The sequence below is a fragment of the Myotis lucifugus genome, unplaced genomic scaffold (genome assembly GCF_000147115.1).
Source record: "Myotis lucifugus unplaced genomic scaffold, Myoluc2.0 scaffold_30, whole genome shotgun sequence".
Lineage (NCBI taxonomy): Eukaryota > Metazoa > Chordata > Mammalia > Chiroptera > Vespertilionidae > Myotis > Myotis lucifugus.
Genome location: NW_005871078.1, coordinates 2,324,135 through 2,351,262, shown reverse-complemented (window position 1 = coordinate 2,351,262; position 27,128 = coordinate 2,324,135). Strand labels below are relative to the sequence as shown.

The 27,128-nt window shown below is 39.9% G+C and overlaps 1 protein-coding gene across 1 annotated transcript in view; it reads right to left on the bottom strand.

The window, feature by feature from the left end:
• LOC102431444 (YY1-associated factor 2) overlaps positions 1–27,128 on the bottom strand; it is an 84,597-nt gene that overhangs the window by 57,149 nt on the left and 320 nt on the right. The window contains exon 2 of the mRNA XM_023752266.1: positions 9,138–9,270. Within this exon, the coding sequence (XP_023608034.1) occupies positions 9,138–9,270 (133 nt within the window). The remainder of the gene's footprint in view (positions 1–9,137; positions 9,271–27,128) is intronic.

Below are 27,128 nucleotides of genomic sequence, written 5' to 3'. Positions count from 1 at the left end.
CATTAGCCATTCCAATTTCCAGTTTTCTCTGCTGTGAATTTCTTTAATAACCATTGTTCATTTTATTTATATTTGCATCATCTTATTCTTTTGATCTTTATATATTGTGGACACAAATCCACTGGATATTACAGACACTGCACTTCTCCCAGTTGTGCTACTTATCTTTTTGTTTGATTTATGATGTTGTTTACTAAACCTGTTTTTCTTTTTGAGGTACTCAAATTCTTTATCCTTGATGGTTCAGTCTTCTTGACTTGTTAAAGAAAACTTGTTAATATTTTTCCTGTTCAGTGCTTAAATTAACTTTATTTCTGCATATGGTTTGAGATCTAGTCCCTTCCTTCATATGATAACCAATTCACTGGTTCATGCTCTTTCTCTGCTGATAGGAAATGCCATCTCTAGCACTTACCAACTTCAACTACATATGGATCCATTTCTGAACTGTTTATTAAACTGTCTTTTCCTGTATTAAGACTATACTACTTTAAATACCATGTTTTTATTTTACTTGTTTATTGAGGTATAATTCACATAGAGTACACAAATGCTGTATACAACTTGCTTTTTAAATGTCTAACACCCCTTGGTGATCCAAACCAATATATTAACATTTCTCTAGAATGTTCCCTCATACCCCTTGGCAATAAGTACCATGTTTTTAAGATAACTATTATTCCTATCTCTATCACCATTGATTAGTTCAATCTGCTTTTGAGCTTCCTGTACATGAAATTATTCAATATGTAACCTTTTGTTTTTCTCTTTCTTTGCTCAACATTAAATCTGGGAAATTCATCCCATATTGTGTGCAGCAGTTTATTTTTTTTCATAGCTATGTAGTATTTCATTCTAAATACTATAATTTAAAAATTAGTCTTGATATCCACAGGAGAAGTTCTTCCTCATTCTTTTTCTTCTTTCAGAACTCTCGGCAATTCTTGTGTCTGTATCTTTGTATATGAAGATCATTTTCCACACACAAAAAATTCTATAGGGATTTTTGTCTCAAACTACATATAAGTCACAGAGATGTAATTTTAAAGCAATATTTATATTTCTCCCCCATAAATATAGTAACCCTACCTTTTATTCATGTCTAACTTTATGTCCTTCAAACTTTGGGTACTTTATAGAATTTGCTGTAACTGAGGTATTTTTTATTTTCTGACTGGCTATTGCCAAATGGAATGTTGACCTTGTATCCAGTAACATTTAAGTCCCTTAATAAAGTCAGTTGACTTTAAAAAAAAAAAATTCTAGTCATTTGTTCATCTCCTTTTTCTTTCTCTAATCCTTTTGGATTTTCTTTTTCTTAACTTACCAGTACAGGTGTATGTGTCTTATTCTCAACTTTCATGGTAATATTTGTAAGGTTTCCCCATTAAGCATGATGCTTGCTGTTTGAAAGACAACCTTTACTGGAAGAAAAAAGTTCAATTCTCTTCATGGTTTAAGGGTTACTTTAAAAAATTAATAGATAGTGACTTTTATCATATATTTTCACTAAATCTTTCAAGATTTTTTCCCTAAGTCTTATAAATTACATTGATGGTTTTCAAATATTGAACTGTCCTTATATTCTTATCATCATTATAATTTTTATGTCTCTGTTCATAAATGAGGTTGAATATAAACTTTCCCTTGTATATTCTTTCCAATTTAGGTTTCAGGGCTAGACGTCTAATAAATGATCAGGGTAGCATTCCCCTTTTTTTCTTCTATAATCTGGGTCAGTTTGTATAAAATTGGGATTTCCCTGGCCAGTGTGACTCAGTTGGTTGAGCGATATCCCATGCACCAAGAGGTCTCGAGTTTCAATTCCCACACACCCAGGTTTTAGGTTCAATCCCCAGTTAGAGGGCATGCAGGAAGCAGCCAATCGATGTTTCTCTCCCTTTCCCTTCCTCTCTCTCTAAAACCAATAAAAATAAATAAAATTGGGATATCTGTTCCACAAAAGTGTATCTGAAATCATAATAAACTTCACATTAAAACTACAGTGGGGCCTTGACTTACGAGCGTCCCGACTAACAAGTTTTTGGAGATACGAGCCGTCTCTCGGCCGATTTTTTGCTTTGAGTTGCGAGCTAAAATTCGGGTTACGAGCTAGCTTCAGATACCCCACCGCTAGTTGGCGCAGCGAACGTCACAGTGAACACCACAACATCAGCCCAGCATCACGTGTCTCACTCGTTCACTTTATGATTTGACATACGAGTAATTTGAGTTAGGAGCTCCGTCACGGAACAAATTAAACTCGTAAGTCAAGGCCCCACTGTATTCCTTCTGGTACAAACTGTATAGTTACAGAATAGTCAGGGAATATACAGTACAGCATAGGGAATATAGTCCATAATATTGTAATAATAACTAAGGTGTCAGATGGATACAATATTTATCAGGATGACCAGTTAGCAAGTTATATAATGTCTAATTACTGGGCTGCACACCTGAAACTAATATAATATTGTATGTCAACTGTAATTAAAAATTAAAGTAAAAAAAACCTATTCCTTCTGAAATCACTTCACACCTTTGAGGATGGCTATAGTCAGACTCATAATGAAAGTGTTGGTGAGGATGTGGAAAAATTCGGGCCCTCATACACTGCTGGTAGGAAAGCAATCTAGCAGTTCCTCACAAAGTTAAAACATCAAGTCACCATATGACCTATCAATTCCACTTCTAGGTTTATACTCAAAAGAAATGAAAACATATATCCACATAAAAACTTGTACACAATGCTGATAATAGGAAAAGAGTAGGAAATAATCCAAATATCCATCAATTGATGACTGGATAAACAAAATGTGGTATACCCATACAATGAAATATTACTTGGCCATAAAAAGGAATGAAGTGTATTGGTACATGCTACAACATGTTTAGACCTTAAAAATAAGTGAAAGAGGTGAACCACAAAAGGCCATATAGTAAAGATTCCATTTATATGAAATGTCTAGAAGGGGCAAATCTATACAGAGAATGGATTAGTGGTTGCCTAACACTGGTTTGTGGAGAATTGGGATTGAGTGCTAATAGGTACAGAGTTTCTTTCTGAGGTGATGAAAATATTCTAAAATTGACTGTGGTAATGGTTGCACAACTGTAAAATACTAGAAACTATTGAATTGTACATTTTAAATGGGTAAGTGGTATAGTTTGTGAATTATAGCTTAATAAACTTGCTATTTTAAAAAATTCCTCTTGGGGAAATTTATTTCAGCTTTAATTTCTTAAATGGTTTTTATTTTCCTTTTCTTGTACAATTTTAGAATTATTTCTTCCCCTAGAAAACATACCATTTCACCTGGTTTAAAAAATTTATATACATGTAAATTAAGTGATTTCTTGTGATCTTTAAAATTACAATTGTACTTGTAATTATATTTTTATATGCAATTGCCTTGTAATTATATTCCATTTTTAAATATTTATAATTACATTCCACTTTTAAATTTTATTATTTGTCATCTGTTTCCTGATCAGTATTTTCAGAACTTAATCAACTGAAAAGAAACAGCTTTAATTTGAATAAACATCACTATTATTTTTATTATTGACTAGAGGCCCAGTGCACAGATTCATGCACCGGTGGAGTCCCTCGGCCTGGCCTGCAGGGATTTGGCTGAAACCAGCTCTCCAACATCCCCCGAAGGGCCCCAGATCTCAAGAGGGTGCAGGCCAGGCCGAGGGACCCCACCTGTGCACGATCGGGGCCAGGGAGGGACCATGGGAGGGCTCCAGGGTGTGTCCAGCCTGTCTCGCCCAGCCCCGATAGGCTGGACCCCAGCAGCAAGCTAACCTGCCAGTCAGAGCATCTGCCCCCTGGAGGTCAGTGCGCATGAAAGCGACTGGTCGAACAATAATCGGATACTTAGCATATTAGGCTTTTATTTTATAGGATTATGGTCCATCTTACCAAATTCTATATTTTTTTTATTTCCTCTCCCTTCTTTCTTTGGTTTTACTTTCTCCTTTTTGTAGTTGAATATCTGATTCATTTATTTTCTTTCAATCTAATACATGAATTTAAGGTTATAAATTTACCCTTAGAGCCCTTTTCTTGCATTCCTCAAGTTTTGATACAATGTTCTGTTGTAATTAAGCTCTAATTATTTCTTAATTTCCACTTCTTTTAATTCTTGAAAAGTTCTGAGTCATTTTTTCTTCAATGTTGCTTCTCTACCATTGTATCCATTTTTCTGGAACTCCAATAAGGCATTTGTTTGGAGCTTTTCAATGTAAAAGCTGGCCTCTAAGACATCTTAGCTTTTCTTTCGTTTTTTTCATCTCTTTACCTTCTTGTGTTGTGTCCTGAGTTAACAAGTTTTATCTTGAAATTAACAACTTCTTTCTTCAGCTGTGCCGAATCTTCTATTATGTCCATTTATGGAGTTAAAACTTTCTATACATATTTCATTTTCAATATTTCAAATGATTACTTTATATGTCTATATATTTGTTTCTTGATTGTTCTTGTTCAATTATAATGCAATATACTCTTTTTAAATTTTTTATTTTTTTAATGCAATATATACTCTTAATTTAAAAAAAGGGAATAGATATATGTTAAGCTAATACACTTTTAGGTGAAATGTTCTTTGAAAAGTTCTCCATTGTAAAACTCTTCTTTAAGGTAAAAAAAAATTTCTTAAAAGTTCTCTTGACTGCCATTTTATCTACCAAATATTATCCCACTGTGCCTACCTGCATCAAAGCATGGAAAGAACAAGTTCCATTATTCCCATTTTAGAATAAGAGAAACTGAATCACAGTAAAGTTCTTTTTTAAAAATATATATATATTTATTGATTTCAGAGAGGAAGGGAGAGGGAGAAAGAGATAGAAACATCAACGATGAGAGAGAATCATTGATCGGCTGCCTCCTGCACACACCCCACTGGGGATAGAGCCCACAACCCGAGCATGTGCCCTGACCTGGAATCGAACCATGACATGCTGGTTCATAGGTCAACGCTCAACTACTGAGCCAAACAGTAAAGTTCTTTTTCAAATACTTTCTCCCCAACTTTTTTTCTGAAAAATATCAAAGCCACAGAAGAGTTAAAAGTACAATGTATATCTATATGCCCTTCACCTAGGCTCAAAATTAACATTTGCAACATTTGCTTTATCTTTCTTTTTATTTCTCTTTATATATACACTAGAGGCCCGGTGCACGAATTCATGCACGGGTGGGGTCCAGCCAGCCTGCCCCGATGGGGGCCGATTGGACTGGGCCAGAAGGGGGTAAGGGTCACGGGGGGGGGGGGGGGAGGGCACTGGTTGGAGCCAGGGCCAGCCAAGGGGAGGGGCCACAGGCGGTTGGCCAGCCAACCCCGCCCCCTGGCCTAACTCCTGGTCGAGGGGACAATTTGCAGACTAGCCTTTTATTATATACTAGAGGCCTGGTGCACGAAATTCGTGCACCGGGTCGGGGGGGTCCCCTCAGCCCAGCCTGAACCCTCTCCAATCCAGGACTCCTCAGGGGATGTCCAACTGCCGGTTTATCCCCAGGATCGGGCCTAAATTGGCAGTCGGACAACCCTCTCACAATCCTGGACCGCTGGCTCCTAATCGCTCACCTGCCTGCCTACCTGGTCGCCCCAACTGCCCCCCGCTGCTGGCCAGGTCACCCCCAATTGCCCTCCCTGCGGACCTGGTCACCCCCAACTGCCCCCCCTGCCAGCCTGGTCGCCCCTCATGGCCCCCCCTCCAGCCTGGTCGACCCACACAGCCTGCTTGTTCAGTCGTTTGGTCGTCCCTCACTAACCCCCCTGCCGCATGGTCGCCCCACTCAGCCTGCTTGTTCAGTCGTTTGGTCATTCCTCACTAACCCCACTGCCAGCCTGGTCGTAGGCAGCCATCTTGTGAGGGCGTGAGGGTTAATGTGCATATTAACACTTTATTATATAGGACTAGAGACCTGGTGCACAAAATTCGTGCACAGGTAGGGTCCCCCTAGGCCTGGCTGGCAATCAGGGCAGATCTGTGGGGTGACTGGCGGGGTGATTGGGGGGGCCCCTGCTGGCACCTGCCTTGGCCAGCCTGGCGCCACTGACTCACTGCCCTGCCCCCCACTGCCTACCTCTGTGGGAGGCGACCAGCAGGGCAATCGGGGGGCTCCCGCTGGCACCCACCTTGGCTGGCCTGGGGCCTGCGGGCTGGGGGCAGTTCCTATGTTGAGCGTCTGCCCCTGGTGGTAAGTGCGCATCATAGCGACTGGTCATTCCACCAGTCATTCTGCCGTTCAGTTGATTTGCATACAGTGGGTCCTCGGGTTACATCGGAGATTTGTTCCTACGGTGCGACTTAACACGATTTTCGCCGTAAGTCGGAACCCACCTACATAAGCACCTACGTCACTCACATGGAGCACATACACAGCAGTAATGAAGTGAAACAGTAAAAAAAAATTAGAAGAAAGATAACAATCCCTGACCTTTACTTGTGGTAAATAAATAATAAAAAACATAAAGCACATATGTACATACGTCAAAATGACGGAACTTTTTTTTTTTTTTATAAATAAATGGGAGAATGGTGATGTAACCACGAAATGACGTATGTTGAGTCCAACGTAACCCGAGGACTGCCTGTATTAGGCTCTTACTATATAAGATACATATACACACACATCCCCAAATACCCACATTTTCTTTTCTGAGCTCATTCCTAAACCCATTGTGATCATTCAATTACAAATATTTCAGTATATACTGCTAACGAATAAGGGCATTCTCAATATAACCATCATACCATTATCAAACCAAAGAAACCATGCAATTGAATAGTCTCTTACGTGGATGTGCATAAGCAGACTCAAAACAAGCAATGAAGCCATCTGACTTTTGTTCTTTATCTTGGCTTGTCTAATGGACCTGAAATGGTTCTCTAGTGAATTATTTAGAAGTGACACTCAATCTGTCAAAGAACATTTCCTTCCTCAATGACCTTGAAAACAGATTTCATTTACTGCTTCATCAGACAGGTATATTTAAATCCAACTCCTCAAAATTGAGCAACAACCTTCTAAGATAGTCAAACCTCAAAAAATCAAGTACACTGAATTTCCAGTTGTTTTCTAATGCTTCACAAAGTCTTAAAGTAAAGCCAATCAACTTAACTTTCAAAACTATACACTCCTTGGTAATGTTCCATAGGAGAAGTTTATATTGTACTAAACAATAATTTCACTATACTAGTTTTATAGGGGAAAAAACTGTTGTTCTTAAGAAAAACATACAGTACAAATAGCATTGATAAGCCTAAACCTGTTTATAAATGAAAAAAACAAACAAACTGTTAATATAGTTGTGAATTTATATTTTTAAAGAAAACCACTATTTTTTTCAGTGGATACAATTTAATCTCAGTCACTGATGTTAGGGACTAAATAAGGTAAAAAACAATAAAATCCTATCCTTGATGCCCTTGCCTGTGTGGCTCAGTTGGTTGGAGCATTGTCCTGTATACCAAAAGGTTGCAGGCTACATACCTAGGTTTTGAGTTCAATCCCTGGCCAGGGCACATAGGAAAGACAACCAATGGATGTTCTCTCCCACGTTGTGTTTCTCTCTTACTCTCTCTCTCTCTCTCTCTCTTTCTCTCTCTCTCTCTCTCTCTCTCTCTCTCTTTCTCCCCCTTCCTCTCTCTCTAAAATCAATGAGCATATCCTCGGGTGAAGACTTAAAAAAAAGACCATACAAGTCAGTTTAAGAGGTTTATTTCTAAAGAAACAGCACTATAACCTGAAGCTAATATTTAAAAACTAAACTGTATCATACAAATAAGAATTATACCTATAATCACAGAAGTGTTTAAGATCAATCTATAATTAAATAGCTAACAAGAAGAGTGTTTACTATGTACTACTAGGCACTGTCCTAAATACATCCCACGAATTCAATCCTCAGAGCAATCTCCTGTTTCTACTCACTGAAACAGAAGTAACAGAGAGGTGCTAGCATAAAACAATTTATGACCTCAACCTTAGAGAAAACTAGAATGAAAGAAGGCCATTTCAAGAAAATGGAAAATCAGAAACCAAAATATAAATATGACAAGTGTCCAGATAAGACCAAATAAAAGTTCCAAATTGCAGAAATTAGGGCTGGATAAATAGAATGGGATTGGATTATGAGAGGCCTTAAGTAACTAGCAAATGATGACAACTTTATAAAATAGCTAGAGCAAGCAAGTACCACTACAGGCACTTTATGTGCTAAAAGTGCCCTTTTAGAAATAACCTGGTGATGACTGAGAGAGAAAGAGAAGCTCTGTCCGTTTCTAACATTTACATGCCAGCGCAATAAATTATCTTGTACCTGAGGAACCAGAGAACACACACAGAAACAATTGCACCACCCTTCGCATCAATAAGTCCATCCACAATGAACATGAAAATGGTAAATATAATTGCAGCATGCCCTGAATTATTTTCCCAATATACCTTCAGTGAAGTTAAAAGGTACAATCTAAACTATGTAAGAAGTACTAGTCAAGTTATATAAGACTATTTTTGCTGTTCAGTACTATGTCAAAAGAATTTGGCCAAATTTGGCATAAGCATAAATTTTACAGTGTTTAGTGTTTACTTCAATAAAAGCAACATTACAAACAAATGAATTAACATAATATTTCAACACAGAGATTCCTTGTATTGCTTTAGAACTATTATACTATTTAATATGAGGTAATAAACATAATTTTTATAAACAGCCATTATGTAAATGATACACTTTGAAATTAATGTCACATTTATTCACACACTATTTAAGAACTAGGTATTTATTATCCATACAATAAATTCTATAATCCATATCAAACTTACGCTATGGCAAACAATTTCCTTTCTTTGTAATTAAATGAGCTCCTTCTAAAGAGAAGAAATGTGAGAAAAACATCTCAAGCTTGAAAAAACTAGCTTACTTACCAGTAACTTGAGTTATCCTATTGGGTCTTTTCCCTCACAGATCCACCTCTCTTGCCCTTCTGTCCAGCATGAGATTCTTCCTGATGGACAGCCACTGGAACTGAGGGGGCATGCAGTACAGATGTATATGTAAGAAAGTTGGGGGGAGGGGATTTGGAAGATGCTAGAGACATGCTTCAGTGCACTTGCTTACCTTCCTGAAATTGGAAATTTCAACGGTTCCTTGGTCCTCGAGGCATTCACAATAACTTCAAAGAATGTGGATCTGTGGAGATTACCCAATAGGAGAACTCCAGTTACTGGTAAGTGATCCAGCTTTTTCTTCTCTATCAGAATAAGAAGATTATTTCATTTTATTTGAGATTATTAATACATACAGAACTACAGAGAAAGGGTTATAAATTTACCAGATAACTACATATGCATGCACCAAAGTAAATGCAGAAACTAACTGCTAACCACAATGTCAACTAAAACTTCTGGCATTATTAGAAACACAAGCAAAACAAAACAAAACAAAAAACAGGTTTGATGGTTTCATTTTTAAAGTTCCACTATAAAGGCAGTTATGTTTTAATATACACATAAATCAGTTACCCCACTATTCCATTTCACTGAAACAACACCATCATTTTTAATATTAGTACAACGATAATTAGTTGATCAAAATCTGTCATTCCCTAACTAGTCATTGTCATTAACATTCACTGAATTTTGGTTTAGAGGCCACTACAGTGGATTAACAATATACAAGGCTTCAAATAAAAAGCATCAACACAATTCCCATTCAGCATTCAATAAGTCTTTAAAATAATCATTTGCCACCTACAACAAATCAACCACACACACATATAAAAGTATGCCAGGCCATGGACAAGTAACAACGCTGATTTTAAATACTTGTACAAAGTAATATATTTTTATTAACTGTTACACTTAAAATAATTGCCTAAAAATGGACGTGTCATTTAAAAAAATCCAACTGTTTCTAACAAAAGGAAAAAAGGTCTAGTAAACAGAACTTTATCTTCAAGCTCACATTAATACATCCTATTACCTTTAACTGAATACATATTAATCAGGTACCTGTTCACTTTAATGTGATACAGCATTGATGACTTCAAACACCAATTCTTGTTGAAGATACAGAGAGATGTTTCAATAATACACCTCCCTTTTACCATTATGTTACTAAATAACTATCCCCCCTACCCTTAAGAAACTTTGGTTTCATGGTTCTTCATTCTATGGAAACAAACTAAAGATAATGTATCATTTTTCCTTTGTTTTAATCATAAATAGAATAAAATGATGTATAAAATAGTTATTCAACAAAAAATTAAAAATATAATTCTAATAAATATCTTACATTTCTATCTTGTTATAAGGTAACTAGAGGCCCAGTGCACGGATTTGTGCACTGGTGGGGTCCCTCGGCGTGGCCTGCTGCTTCTGCCTGGGGCTCCCGCCTGCCGCTCCTGCTCATTCTGGCCCCACTGTGCCTTCTGCTGCCGCTGCTGCTGCTTGGTAGACTTGCTGCCGCTCTGAAGCGGTCTCTGGGCTGTGGCGGTCAGCCGGTCAGCCGTGAGCTCTGTGTCTGCGCCCATAGGTCAGCTGAGCAGTGCTCCCACTGTGGGAGCATACTGACCACCAGGGCGCAGATCCTGCATTGAGCATCTGCCCCCTGATGGTCAGTGCATGTCATAGCGACTGATCGACCAGTCGAACGGTCACTTAGGCTTTTATATATAGAGACTAGAGGCCCGGTGCACAAAAATTTGTGCACGCGGGGGGGGGGGTCCCCCAGCCCGGCCTGTGCCCTCTTGCAGTCTGGGACCCCTTGGGAGATAACAACCTGCTGGCTTAGGCCTGCTCCCGGGTGGCAGAGGGCAGGCCCAATCCCTAGGTGCAGCCCCTGGTCAGGCTCAGAGCAGGGCCGATTGGGGAGTTGGGGCGCCACCCCGTCATGCACAGAGCAGGGCGGATTGGGAGGTTGCAATGCCACCCTCAGTCACGCTCAGGGTAGACTGATTGGGGGGTTGGGGCACCGCCCCCTGTCACACTCAAGGCAGGGTCGATGGGGAGGTTGCGGCGCCACCCCGTCACGCACAGAGCAGGGCCGATCAGGGGGGTTGGGGCGCTGCCCCGTCACTCACAGAGCAGGGACCATCAGGGGGTTGAGGAGCTCCCCCCTGTCACTCACAGAGTAGGGCCGATAGGGGAGCTGGGGCACCGCCCCGTCACACACAGAGCAGGGCGGTTCAAGGGGTTGGGGCGCTGCACCCTGTCACACTCAGGGCAGGGCCAATGGGGAGGTTATGGCTCTACCCTGTCACACACAGAGCAAGGCCCGTGGAGGGGGGTTGGGGCGCCACCCTCTATTACCCACAGAGCAGGGCCGATCAGGGGGTTGGGGCACCACTACTGTCACACTCAGGCCAGGGCCAATGGAGAGGTTATGGTTCTACCCTGTCACACACAGAGCAGGGCCCGTGGGGGCGGGGGGTTGGGGCACCGCACCCTGTCACACACAGAGCAGGGTCGATCAGGGGGTTGGTGCGCTGCACCCTGTCACAACCAGAGCCACAGGGTAATCGGGGGATTGGGGAGCTCCCCCCCATCAGGCACAGAGCAGGGCTGATCAGGGGGTTTGGGAGCTGCCCCCTGTCACGCTGATCCCGGTGCCGGGAGCCTCGCTGCTCCGCTGATCCCAGTGCCGGCAGGCATATTACCCTTTTACTATATAGAATAGAAGCCTGGTGCACGGGTAGGGGCCGGCTGGTTTGCCCTGAAGGGTGTCCTGGATCAGGGTGGGGGTCCCCACTGGGGTGCCTGGCCAGGCTGGCTGAGGGGCTGAGGGCTGTTTTCCCACTGGCAGTTGACTAAAAGCTCCCAACCGCTCCTTGTTTTCTTTTTTTTTTTTTTATTCTGGGCCAGCTTTAGCTCTGAGGCCTCGCTGCTGAAAACATGGATACAATGTTGCGGTCCGGGGCTGACTGAAAGCTGGTTTTGTTTAGCTTCTTATTTGCAACATGGTAATAGTTGCTTAGAGTTGTAGTTGAGAGTCCGGCAAGTGAGGCGGGGAACGTTGGAGTCTGCAGTCCCTGGAGGAAGCAAGCCTCCCTGCTCGCTTCAGTGCATGGCTGCCGGCCGCCATCTTGGCTGACAGTTAATTTGCATAAGGATACGCTGATTAGCCAATGGGAAGGGTAGCGGTCGTACGCCAATTACCATGTTTCTCTTTTATTAGTGTAGATAGACATTGTACTTCATAAAGGCTAACAGCACACGTCAAGACTGTTTCTAGATTTCTACTTATTTTAAGATACAAATTGTCTTTGGTAAATTATATTCATTTTTCTATAACTCTGAATTTTAAAAATAACAGTACTTAATGCACTCAATTTTTTTCAATTTATCTTTATTGTTCAAAGTATTACATATGTCTCCCTTTTTCCTCCCATTGACTCCCTCCTCCTCACTCCCGCCCCCTCCTCAGGCCTTCACCACACTATTTATTGTCTGTGTCTATGGGTTATGCATATAAATCCCTTGGTTAATCTCTTCGCACCCTGCCCCTTCCCTCTGAGAATCTTAAGTCTGTTGCATGCTTCCATGTCTCTGGATCTATTTTGTTCCCCATTTTATTTGGTTCATTAGATTCCATATATAAGTGAGATCATGTTATATTTGTCTTTCTCTTACTAGCTTATTTCCCTTAGCATAATACTTTCCAGGAACGTCCATATTGTCTCAAAGAGTCAGAGATCCTTCATTTTTTATAGCTGCATAGTATTTCACTGTGTAAATGTGCCATGGCATTTTTATCCACTCATCTACTGATGGGCACTAGGGCTGTTTCCAGATCTTAGCTATTGTAAATAATGCTGCCATGAACATAGGGGTGCATGTATTTTTCTGACTGGTATTTCAGGCTTCTTAGGTTACATTCCTAGAAGTGGGATCATTGGATCAAATGGCAGTTCCATTTTTAATTTTTCAGGAAACTCCACACTGTTTTCCATAATGGCTGCACTAGTTTGCATTCCTACCAGCAGTGTACTAGGGTTCCCTTTTCTCCACATCCTCACCAGCACTTGTTGATTTGTTGATGGTAGCCATTCAGACAGGTATGAGGTGATGCCTCATTGTTGTTTTAATTTGCATCCCTCTGATGATTAGTGACTTTGAGCATTTTTTCATATGTCTCTTGGCCATTTTTATGTCTTCTTTGGAGAAGTGTCTATTCAGGTCTTCTGCCTATTTTCCAACTGGGATGTCTTCCTTTTACTGAGTTGTATGAGTACTTTATATATTATGGAAATTAACGCCTTATCAGATGTATCATTGGCAAATATGTTCTCCCATACAGTGGGCTCCCTTTTCATTTTTAAATGACACATTCACTAAAACAAGGGCATTACACAGACGTTCATTTCTAACTGTAATAAAAGGATAAATACCAAAAAGGTCATCTAGTTAGCTTTTCTAGTTAACTAAATAGAAATCTTGTTGACTTCTATTCCCTGGTACATGGCATAAAGGTCCTGTTTGGCCCTAGCAGGTTTGGCTCAGAGGATAGAGCTTTGGCCTGCGGACCAAAGGGTCCCAGGTTCGATTCCAGTCAAGGACACATACCTTGGTTGCAGGCTCCTCCCTGGCCAGGGCCCGCGTGCAGGAGGCAACTAATTGATGTGTTTCTCTGACATCTGTTTCTCTCTGTCTTTACCTCTTTCTTCCACTCTCTCTTAAAAAAGGCAAAGGAAAAATATTGAGTGAGGATTAACAGGAAAAGAAAAAGTCTTACGTGTTTGGATTGATAAAATAGGCACAGGAACAATAATCCAAATATATTATCCTTATGATATAAGCTAATATAAAAGATGTCATTAAGAACTAAATAGCCCAGCCGGCATGGCTCAGTGGTTGAGCATCAACCTATGAACCAGGAGGCCACGGTTCAATTCCCAGTCAGGGCACACGCTGGGTTGCAGGCTCGATCCCCAGTGTGGGGCATGCAGGAGGCAGCTGATCAATAATACTCTTTCATCATCGCTGTTTCTCTCTCTCTCTCCCTTCCTCTCTGAAATCAATAAAAATATATTTTTTAAAAAAGAAATAAATAATAATTTCTAAATTTTATTTACAGAAAATGCAGTCTCCATTAAACTCAGGTCTTATGAATTTAAAATATAATCAAGTACTTTTTTTAAAAAATGTAAGTGAATGAAAAGGTCTTGAAAATATTTTAAGGCAACCAAAATGGTCACTTAGACACCAGTATTGAAAGCTATATTTGTCCTTGTTATCATGCCATAAGCTCAACTAAGATATACATCTCATCAGAATAGCTTAGAAAAGAAAATTCCAAAAATTAGGATGCTCTATTCAAAAGTATCCCGTGTAAGCTTTAATAGTCATAAAGCTCATCCACAAAAACGTACTCCTTAGTAATCATGAACCAAATCAAGCATTTCACTAATGAAAATCTATTCCATCAAATCCATCGGAACTTATGACAACACTGCTCAGGAAACAATGTGGTAGCAACTTTCACTTCCATTACTACCCACTGGTTTGAACATTATATTTTGCCAAGAAGTAACTTAAATTGCAACTGATTTTGATTATTCCAGATACATTATTTTCTAATTTTCATTAAAATTTAAACATTTAATGTAAGATATTATGGTTATGAAAGTTGTTCAGGATAAGTCCTGGACTTGGAATCCTGTTACAGTGTAATAAAATTTGATATTATATACATAATTACACATATGTAAGTGACATTACTGAAGGGTTATATATAAATATGGAGGAATGTATGAATATATAATTGAGTTGGACCTCAGTTAACCAAAATAAGGTTAAAAGTGAGTTATAAACTAAGTAATGTTATTTACAGAAAACTGTCCTCTTTTTGTCTCCTTAAACAGATTAGTATAGTATAGACGCCCACTTTATCTGGTTTTCCTAGCTAGAACTTCCTCTCATTATTATCCAGACGAGAAAAAGTTCTACAGGGCACTGCAATTATATACAAAAATTGTCTATTGTGCCTTAGCTCCCTTTCCAGTCCCATGATACACTATCCTCAGGGTCCCAAATTATAAATACCATCTCATTTCCTAATCAAAATTTTCCTTTTCCTCAGTTTTTATCTGCCATTTTCCCTGTATCAACCCATAATGACAAACAAAAGCAGTACTATTTTCTTGTTAATGCAAATTAACCTGAAATCAAGAGGGCAAAAAATATATTCATCTGTAAAATAGGAATAACAACTGAACCTACTTCACAGGACAGTTGTAAGGATTAACTAAATTAATATAAGTGTTTAGAAACAACGCCCAGAATCTAACCATATATCCAACTATTAGCATGACCACCCAGAAATGAAATTATTTTCAAATGATGTTAAGTGTAACCTTTTTTAGAGGGATGTAATCTAAGGACTAAAAGAACAATAAAGAAACTCTAAACTTTACTCAGAGATTTATTATTTACATTAATTCTGGTTCTATTATTTTGAAACTGTATTTTTATATTGCAAGATAAAGAAAATAAGTAATTGATGTTATCAGAAATCACAATTTGCAACATAAAAGAGCTACAAGAACACATTAATATTAAAACTGAATTGCAAATACCACTCCAGTGGTTAGCAAACTGCGGCTCATGAGCCACATGCGGCTCTTTGGCCCCATGAGTGTGGCTCTTCCACAAAATACCGACTTCTGCGCATGGGCCACGAAGTTTCAATCGCACTATACATGCACGCCCGCACGTGGTATTTTGTGGAAGAGCCACACTCAAGGGGCCAAAGAGCCGCATGTGGCTCGCCAGCTGCAGTTTGCCGACCACTGCACTAGACACTCTTGTTTTTTTAAAAAATATATAGTTTGGAAATAGTTAATAAAACATTCTAGATAGTAGTTACTAAGTAAATCACTATCGTTACCTACCAATTATATCTACTAATATTATAAAATCAGATATAACATTAGATTTACTTTATTAAAGGAAGCTATTCAGACTTTAAAAGTTGCCAGAAACAGCCAGGCTGATGTGGCTCAGTGGTTCAGTGTCAACCCATGAACCAGGAGGTCACCAGTTCAATTCCTGGTCAGGGCACATGTGCAGGTTGCAGGCTGGATTCACAGTAGGAGGTGTGAAGGAGGCAGCTGATCGATGATGTTTCTCTCTCATCAATGTTTCTATTTCTCTATCCCTCTCCCTTCCTCTCTCTAAAAATCAATAAAAATACATTTTTTTAAAGGTGCCAGAAACATTTACACAAATAATTTTTCATGTCCCAATACCTGATTTTTATAAGCTAGAATTTTAGGGCTGCTGATAAATTCTTAATTGAAAATATGAGATAAACAGTATATAGTCATGCTCTTTACCGACACTTGATGGTAAAGATATTAACAATCAAACTGTTTGGAAAAGCTAAAGAGGAAGGATGCTGGCAGGTAAAATCTAGGACCCCTGCTCTGGACAGAACAGCTCCCCTTTCATCTACAATATATTTTGGGTTTCCCCCATATTTTAAAATGGGATACTTCCATAGACATTTAATATCATCTAACATTTTCCTGATCTAGTCCAAAATGTCAGGAGCATTATATGCAGCCCTTTACACACTAATTATAGTTAGTATCCAAGTTAATATGCAAAAATGCCAACAATTATGTCAACATAATAAGGACATCTAACCTTTACTCTGTAATTACATTTTTTCTCATCTTTTCTAATTATAGTATTAAAAATAATCTGACCAGAGTCTAAGCCCTGCATTAGTTTTCAAATCAATTCTTAATAACCATCTCAAAGATGTTAAGTACATATCTTCCATGTAAAAATGATTTTATAAAACATTTTATAAATTTCAATATAATCTGAAGTCAACAGTGACAGTTTTCAAACTACTGCCTATGTTCTAAGAAATAACTTTGTTATTCAACACTCATAAAATCTGAATCATGAGTCACATCAAATCAAATGTACTCCACAGATGACTATCACTTTACAGACCAAATACAAATTTATGGAAAACACTATGATTTGCTTGGTTAGCTGATCCATAAGGAGTGCAATGATTCACTCCTCCTAAAAACAAAAGAGCTTCTTCAAACTATTCATGCTCCTCCACAATTAACCACACAATTTTCCAAGAGTCTTCAAATTACTGTACATTTACTTACCATTTTAAAAGTTCTTAATAACAAGATGGACCAATTTTTAAAATTAATTCTATTAATTTCCATAGCTATAATCAGGAACTACCTGTGGAAGTACAGGCTTAATGATAGATATTACTAGATAATTAAAGCTCTCTTTCTTGAGAAACAAAGTTAGATACTAACATAATTATATTCATCTCCCAACCTACCAATATTAACCTCCTTTAACCTATAGAAATAATTCAGAACTGTTATAACTATCATGAAAAGCTTAGTACAAGCACTACACAAGATTATCGTTACAACTTAAAAAATATATTTTAATGCCACATTTGTTAAATAAACATTACATAGAATGCAAGGAGAAATTTAAGATTCTGATGAAAGTAAAGGTCATTTGACATGGCTGACCATATCCCTTCCTTCTGAAAACATTATCTTCCCTCTGTTTCTATAACTACACTTTCCTGGGTTTCTTACTCCGTATTTAATTTTTCTTTCTCCTTTATTTCTTTCTTCTTCTTTATGGATGCTCTTTTTCTAACACCATTAAAAAAAAAAAAAAAAAAAAGGTCTTTCTCAATTTTCGGTCCTAGGTTCTCTTTTCTCATGCTATGCAGTCTATTCTCTCCCTAATCTGTCTTATCACTCACATGTCAACTACCCAATAAATATTTTTAGCCCTGTTCTCTTTCCTAAGCTTAAGCCCCACATATCCGACTGCCTCATAAGGCTCCTCTCTCAGATTTTCTGCAGATACCTGAAATTAAATCTAGAAATGAACTATTACCTTACCCCAAACTTGCCCTTCTCCTGTTCATGTCAGTGAGAAGTTCCACCATTTATTTACCCAGCTCCTTAATTAAGCCAGAATCTGGAATTCATCTTTGCTTCTCCCCTCTCTACAACTCAACTTCCTATCTCCTACAACCATCTCCAAGCACCCAGTAAGTCCTATAAATTTCCTCCTAAACATATCTAGAATCCATTTGTTTCTCTTTCCCACTGATGTTATCCTTGTTGGGCCACTACGGTCTCTTGCCTTGACTACTGCAATGGCTTCCACAGCGGTTCTCAACCTGTGGGTCGCGACCCCTTTGGTGGTCAAACAACCCTTTCACGGGGGTCACCTAAGACCATCCTGCATATCAGATATTTACATTACGATTCATAACAGTAGTAACATTACAGTTATGAAGTAACAACAAAAATAATTTTATGGTTGGGTCACAACATGAGGAACTGTATTTAAAGGGCCAGAAGGTTGAGAACCACTGCACTAAATGGTCTGTCTGCCTCTAGTTAAGATTCAACAAACAAGTAAGCAGGACATTAAGACAATAAAATGCTGTATCGACTGCAGTTATCAACTATACACTGAATTGATGGCAAAAGAAAACAATTTAAACTGCTGAAAGAGCCAAGTATGAAGGTAACTTGGGTTTACATAAATTCTTTCATCAAATAAAACAGGAAAAATTAAACATACTCCATCCGACTAACAGATTCATGAAATGAAATTATATTAACATCCCTTAAAAAACAAGAAGTGGAAAACAGTTTAAAGCAGCCACAGAATCAGATAAATGATAAGGAGTCTTTGTGGTTCAGTTAAGCATTGTCAATACCTACGTAAGACATAGGGACAGGCATTGAGAGTTTTTATTACCATTATTTACAATTATTATCTTTATTATTAAGAACAGTGCTCGTTTTCTTACATCATTTATCACCAAAAAGCCCTCTGGTTATATGACTACAAATGGCAAGGTAGGATTTAAACTGAAATATGATTCCAGGACCAATGGTACTACTGCCAAGATTAGTCCAGGGAAGGAAAGAGAAACATAACAAAATATTTTCAATACACTGTGTATATACAATCATTACATTTTGCATAGAACGCTTTAAGAGTAATTGAAACAGCATTCATTCTAGCCTAGGAATAAAGGAGTGCTTCTCGAGAGAGATGATGCTTAAGCAATCATAAAGAACTAGAAAGAAGTTGTGGAGGACAGGAGAGTTCAAGGCAGAAGTAACAGCATAATAAGACACACATAAGATGACAGTATCCTAAAAAAGACCATGATTGTGCTGACACTCCAACCTTGAAAATAAACTTAGTCTTTAACTCTGGCAAATAGTAAAAAATGCTGCTTTAAAATGTTTCAGTTCTTAAGTGTATATGCACTGCTTACCACTATTACACTCACAGGGTACTTTCTCCTTTTTTTTTTTAACTTTTTGTTCATTGATATTTAGAGAGAGAGGGAGCAAAACATGGATTGGTTGTTCCATTTATTTATGCATTCATTGGTTGCTTCTTATATGTGCCCTGACTGGAGATCAAACCCACAACCTTGGTGTATCCGAAAGACGCTCTCATCAAATGAACTACCCAGCCAGAGCAGAAAACACTTTCTTATGCTCTGGTTTTGTTACCCCACTAGGATCCCATGTTTGACAATAGGGACTGTTAAACCCTATATAAATTATATTACCACATGTGTATTTGATGTTTTTAGCTAACATTTTTTGAGGACTTACTATATAATAGGCACTGTGCCAAATACTTTGCAAGAATTATCTCATCTAATCCTCACAACTCTATCAGGTAGGTGTTATCATCTCCATTTTATGAATGAAAAAACTGAGGCTCAAAAAGCTGAGTATCTTTCAGAAGGTCACAGTCAGTAAGTGGTGAGATCAATATTTAAACCCAAAGAGTGGAACTCCAGAGTCTAAACTCTTCACCACAATACTACATAATTATAGGGAATTATTAAATGTTGAAGTTCTTTTTTCTTCTTTCCGTTATCATACTGAATACACATAAAAATTTAACATAGATACATATTTAAAAAAAATAAAACTGGATATATTTTCTTGCACTAAGAATATGTATAATGAAATCCTATACAAGGGAGGACAGCAAAATTACAGTGAATTACCAAGGTATATTATAGAAAAATGCTATGTAATCAAAGACATTAAGTTTATGGAAAATTGGCAACAAGGAAATAGTGACCAAATTTACGAACGAGATTCTCATAGATATAGAACAGTCTTAAAAATTTTAACGAAAGTACAACTTGATGACATTATTAATTTATTTTGCATCTATAAATTGTACTGCTCATTACTCATCTAATCAGATTATGTACCTTTGGACCTTACCAGCCCTGGTCTTAAAAAAGAGCAATGTGTCTAAGAAGATGGATGAGAAGAAAGGAAAGATACAGTGAAGGAAGGAGGGAGAAAAGGCTTTTCAAGGGAGAGCTTCAAATCTCCCTGCCACTACACAAAACTCATTATCAACTCTTGCTTTGAAATGTGAGACTAAGAAGTCCAGTCACAACCCAGTAGTGCTGAACAGAAGAATCTGAGCTGTAGAAGGCTAAATGGATGGAACAAGGCAATGATTTTCAAAATAAGGGTTTGACAGCAAACACGTTAAGAAATAAAAACCAAGACAAATCCTAATAAATAAAATGTATGAGTGTAGGTGATCTGGCTGAAGGTATTGGCAGCCAATGAGACAATTCCAGGAGACCTCACGGTTCTTATCAACACAATTAAAAACCCCTAGGCCCTTCTGAGGGAAGGTCAGCTATCTTCTACTCCAAGAAACTTACTTGATTCTACCTGGCAAACCCATCTACTCCTACTCCCTATTTCCTCACAGGAGGCTTCCAGAGCCAGCCCTGAATGAGCTATATGACTGAAGAAATGTATGGTTGTGTATGAATAAACAGAAGCAAGGACAAAAGTTGTTAACAGAGGAGTCATTTTGGACACAAGAGTTCATGAGGGGAGTGTTGGCCGAACAGAGAAGGGACACCATAAACAGAGACATACCCACACACTCACATGCCTATATACACACGCATGCCCACATACACGCATACTTGCAACCTTGCCTGCACACATGCGCATGCACACACAATAAAGGGGGGGGGGGGAGCCCTTGGGGAAAGTAGATCAGTGGAATGAACATCTCAGAACCATACCCAGCTCATCATATCCTGAAAAAAACTATAGAGCAATTCTCAAATTTTAAGGTGTGTATGAATAATATAGGGATCCTGTTAAAATTGAGGTTCTGACTTAGTAAGTCCTTGGTAGGGGCCAGAGATTCTTCATTTCCTTTTTTTTATCTTTATTATTTATATTACAGATATCCCTCTTTTTCACCCCATAGCTCCCACCACCCAGCTCCCACCCCACACCCCAGGCCCTCGCCACCCTATTGTCTGTGTCCATAGGTTCTGAATACATGCATATAAGATCTCTGTCTAATCTCTTCCCGCACACCCCCACACACCCTTCCCTCTGAGAATCGTCCGTCTGTTCCATTTCCATGCCCCTGATTCTATTCCATTCACCAGTTTACTCTATTCATCAGATTTTTTATTCAACTTTTAGATTCACTTGATATGTATTCGTTGTCACTTTGTTTATAATTTTTTATCTTTACCTTCTTCTTCTTCTTCTTAAGAAATACCCTTCAGCATTTCATATAATACTGGTTTGGTGGTGATAAACTCCTTTAGCTTTTTCTTGTTTGTGAACTCTTTATCTGACCTTCAATTCTAAATGATAGCTTTGCTGGGTGTAGAGTATTTTTGGTTATAGGTTCTTGTTATTCATCACTTTGACTATTTCTTGCCACTCCCTTCTGGCCTGCATACTTTCTGTTGAGAAATTAGCTGATAGTCATATGGGTAATCCCTTGTAGGTAACTGACTGTTTTTCTCTTGCTGCTTTTAAGATTCTCTCTTTTCTTTTGCCCTTGGCATTTTAATTATGATGTGTCTTGGTGTGGTCCTCTTTGGATTCCTCGTTTGGGGTTCTCTGCGCTTCCTGGACCTGTAAGTCTATTTCTTTCACCATGTAGAGGAAGTTTTCTGTCATTATTTCTTCAAATAGGTTTTCAATATCTTGCTCGCTCTCTTCTTCTGGAACCTCCATAATTCAGATGTTAGTACACTTGAAGTTGTCCCAGAGGCTCCTTACACTATCTTCATATTTTTGGATTCTTTTTTCTTCTTGCTCTTCCAGTTGGGTGTTTTTTGCTTCTTCGTATTTCAAATCATTGACTTGATTCTTGGGATCCTCTAGTCCAGTGGTTAGCAAACTGTGGCCCCTTGAGTGTGGCTCTTCCACAAAATACCATGTGTGGGTGCACACGTACAGTGCAATTGAAACTTAGGGGCACATTCAAGGGACCAAAGAGCCGCATGTGGCTCGCAAGCCACAGTTTGCCGACCACTGCTCTAGTCTACTGTTGAGTCCCTGTATATTATTCTTTATTTCAGTCAGTGTATGCTTAATTTCTGACTGTTCCTTTTCCATTTTTTTGGCATTCTCGCTAAGATCCTTGAAGGTCTAAGTTTCTCGGAGGTTTCTAGAAGATTCTTAACTTTATAATTGTGGTTTTGAACTCTATATCCAGTAGTTTGCTTTCCTCCATTTCTTTCATTTGTGACATGTTTCTTTGTCTCTGCATTTTGGCTGCTTCCCTTTCTCTATATTGGGTAGCTGCTAAGTCTCCTTGAGTTGATAGAGTGTCCTTGTGTAGTAGGTGTCCTATAGGGCCCAGTGGCTCAACCTCCCCAATCACCTGAGGTGGACACTCTTGGTGCACACCTTTGTGGGCTGTGTGCACAGTCTTGTTGTAGTTGAGCTTTGATTGCTGTTGGTATCACTGGGAGGAATTGACCTCCAGGCCAACTGGCTGTGGAACCAGCTGTGACTACAGTGGGAGAGCTGCTGTGCAGGAGACACCCTTATGGGGCAGGACTTGCTTCAGTGGGGCTTTGGTGCTCACTGAGTCTGCCCCTTGAGTGTGTCACTTATGGATGTGAAAAGTTGTAATCTGTTATGGTCTCACACTGACCATTGGGTACAGTGGCTCTTGTATCTCCAAGGAGGTACAAAGTCAGCCACTGCCTGGGGCCACCCAGCAGGAGCTAGAGAGAGATCTGCAGATTTCTCCTCTTTGTATCAGGTTTGGAAGTGCCCAGAGGAGACACAGCTGTGAAGCAAGGCAGGCTGGTGCTGGTCCTGGCCTTGGGCTTTTTATTAACCCTTTGAGTGCCAACCAATATCCTAGGAACTATGCTAAAATTGCCAAGGCATTTTTGCTGATTTTAGGAAAAAAGCAGTTTAGGAAAAAAATTATGAATCGTAAGTAAATGAAGTTACATATTCAAAAACGTAAGGAAACCTTTACTACATTTGTTTTCATCTTTGACATATATTGTTTGCTGATTGTATTATAAAATACTAGAAGAAAAAAAATTGGAACAAAACATATAATGTTAAAAGAGGGAGACCCTTCTCCAATATCTTCCACAAAATCGTCATCTTCACAGCAAGAATTAACATATTTAGCAATATCATCATCACTAATAAAAGCAGACTTAGAACTGGAAGCCATTTCGAAGCTTTAGGGCTACAAAATCTGAGTAAACTTCATAAAATCGTAGTACCTGTAAAAAATTAGGCAGATAAATGTCAGTGGTCAATTTAGAACTACAAACATTCGGCATCATAAGTTACCTGCACTTAGGTGCCATCTGTCAATAAAGAGTGAACTACTAGCATCTAATAGTGACACTGTAGGAGGAGCGCGATAGCGCTCCTGGCACTTTTAACGAAAGACAGGAGGAGCGCGATCGTGCTCCCCGGCACTCTAGGGGTTAACAGCTTTGGGGCTCCCTGACCCAGCTGCAGCTTGACAGCTTTTAGGCTGAGAAAGGACAGTCCATTTATATGCAAAAGTCACTGCAAACAGCTTGGGTGGGTGGGGTTGTAAATTGGGTGGGGCAGGGTCTCAGGGAATCTCCAGGGTGGAGCCAACAGAAATGTCTGCCAGTCAGCCCTGCACCAGGGAGGTCCCAGCACAGCAACAATGACCAATGTGAATACCTCCATCTGGAAGAAAGTCACCCCCGCGTTTCTGCCCTGAAGCCAGACAGTCCAGTTTCTCCCTGTATCTGTCTGGGTCCCCCAGAGCCTCGCCTGGCACTGGAGCTCAGAGCAAGCGGGAGCTTGTAAATTCAGTTCGCAGTGCTGGCCTTTTAAGAGTAGTAGCTTCATCTCTAGCAGCCTTTGTGTCACTCAGCCCCAATCTGCACTGGTTTTTACAGCCCAGAGACTTCTTTCCCCAGCTCTGGGACCCTGGGATGGGGGTCTGGTGTGGGACTGGGACTCCTTGCTCCTCCAGGCTGCCTCCAAAGAGGTGATCTCCCTCCCAATTAAAAAAGCAGCACACCCGGGTGCCAGACCAGCCCGTTCCATGCCTCCACACCTCCTACCAGTCTGTGTGCTTTCTTCTTTACCTCTCTAGTTGTAGTGCTTCCACTCAGCCAGCTTTCCCACGGTTCTGGATGATAGTTCTGAATTATAGTTGTAATTTTGATGTGGTTGTGGGAGGCAGCAAATATAGGCATTTACCGATGCCGCCATTTTGGTTCCCTCTTCTTCTTTTTTTAATGTTTTATTCATTTTAAAGGAAGAGGAAAGGAGGAGGAGAGATAGAAACATCGATCACGCCTCCTACTGGAGATCGAGCCCTCAATGTGTACATATGCCCTGAACTGGAATCCAACTGGTAACCGCTTAGGGATTGGGATGATGCTCAACCAACTGAGTCACAGTGACCAGGGCAAGATCTTCATTTCTAAAGGACACCCAGGTGATGCCAATACCACTGTTCTTTGGCCTACAGAACAATATGTTCTGGTCAAGTAAGGTTGAGAACACTCAAATAAAACAAGTTGTTCTTCTAAAAAACTTTTATTAAACTCCATGAAAATTACATACAATTTTTTCAAACTTTCTTGACTTCTTGTTTTCAAAGAGCATTCCCTAGGATTAGTGTCTGTGAAACACACTGGAGCATAGAGGATCAGGCAAGGTGAAAGCAGTCAGGGGAAGTCAGAGAAGGCACCAATTTGGAAGTCTCCTCCTTTCCCCCATTCTTCCAAACAGATACCTCAACTTCCACTTTTAAATGCTAATATCTATGTGTAAAAAGACAGAAAAGAAACACATTAAACACAACAAAATAGCTATCTCTGGCTGGAGATATTATGTTATGACTAGGGGCCCTGTGCACGATTTCATGCACCTTGAAAGGAACTGTGGGCCATGAGGCTGTGGTGGGCACAGGGGTGGGTCTCGGCCCATCCTCCACGCTCCCGCCTGGCCTCTCCCACCTCAGCTTCCCAGTCCCGTCTGCCAGCGGTGCCGCTGCTGCCACTCCCATGCACTGACGGCGCTGGCCCCACTCACACCTGCTGACAGCGCAGAGCAATTGGGACCAGCACCAGCAGTGGGTGGAAGTGGGACCGGTACCGTCAGTGGGTGCAAGCGGTGGCTGCTGCCCCGATCGTCCCTCAGGAGCAGGGGGAGATGGACAAGTGCTCAGGGGAGATCGAGGCTGGCAGCTGCCGCTCGCACCAACAGTGCCGAGCAATCAGGACCAGCGCTGGGCGCCAGCAGCAGGTGGAAGCGGCAGCTCTGATGCTGGCAGCGGGTGCGAGTGGGGTTGTCACGGGCAGCATATGTGAGAGGTGGCTGCCGGCCCCAATCACCCCTCAGAAGCAGGGGGAGGTGGAGAAGCCCTGAGGGGCAATCGGGGGTGGCAACCGCAGCTTGCACCCGATGACAGCACTGAGTGATTGGGGCTGGTGCCAGGTACCAGCAGCAGGTATGAACGCTGGGCAGGACCATGCCACATGGGAGCAAAGGATTTTCAGTAACCACCAGAGGCTTGCCCCAAAGACAGCTACCAGTGCCCCGCCTTGGCCTGGCGACCCCGCACACCTGCTCCACCATCCCACTGCGGCCAACACCTGCCATGTTCGGCGCTCTGCCACCTGCTGCTGACGCCTGCCATGTTCTGCGTGCGCCCCCTGGTAGTCAGCGCACGTCATAGCAACCGGTTGTTCGATTGTTCTGCAGTTTGGTCTATTTGCATATTAGCCTTTTATAATATAGGATGGTGGACATTCCTATTTTCCTCGTTATAATTCTTCATTCTTTTATTATCTTCAATGAACATGTAATGCTTTTGTAATCAGAGTTATCTTAAGGAAAAAAATGCTACCAACCATGCTCACTTTTATTTACATTCACATTTGAATGAATTACTTTATTCAGATTACTTTATTAAGCAAAAAAGATTTTCTAGCAAAGAGAGCTACTAGAGAAGAAAATAAAGAAATCAGAACATTTTTTAAATGTTAAAATTAATTTTAGAGAGGAAGGAAGGGAAAGGATAGAGACACAGAAACATCGATTAGAAAGAAACATTGATTGGCTGCCTCCTGCATGCCCCCTACGGGGATCGAGACCACAACTTGGGCATGTGCACTGACCAGGAAAGGAACCATGTGCTCCTGGTTCATGGGTCAATGCTCAACGACTGAGCCATACCAGCCAGGCAGGAATCAGAACATTTTAGGATGTAGGCTAGAAATGAACATTGGTGAGGAGATTTTGGGCCTTAGGGGAACAAAAGATAAATAGCAAAAAGGGATGGAAAAAGACAAAAGACGACCAAAACAACTTTGCCTACTCTGCAGATGCACCTGGAGCTGTAAAAACTTTTTATCATACATGCACATTCATACATACATATATAATCAAATTGGTTATTAATTAAACTATTAGTGATCCTTATTATTTATATCACACATAAAAGGGGAAATAATATTTACTGGGATTGTTCTAAGAAATACTACGATATCAAAGAAGACAAGATACATAGCACAATAAATGCTACTATAAAAGACATCAAAATGAAGTTTGTTAATATTTGTACTTCAACTACACCAAGCCTATCAACAATAAAATGGTCAAATAACTGTGAATGGAATGTTAGCCAGCAATAAAAATGAATGAAAAGATATATATTTGTTAACAGAGGGAAAATAACTGATAGTACTTTGTTCTTCATTCATTATAATGCTAGCCCAGATTTT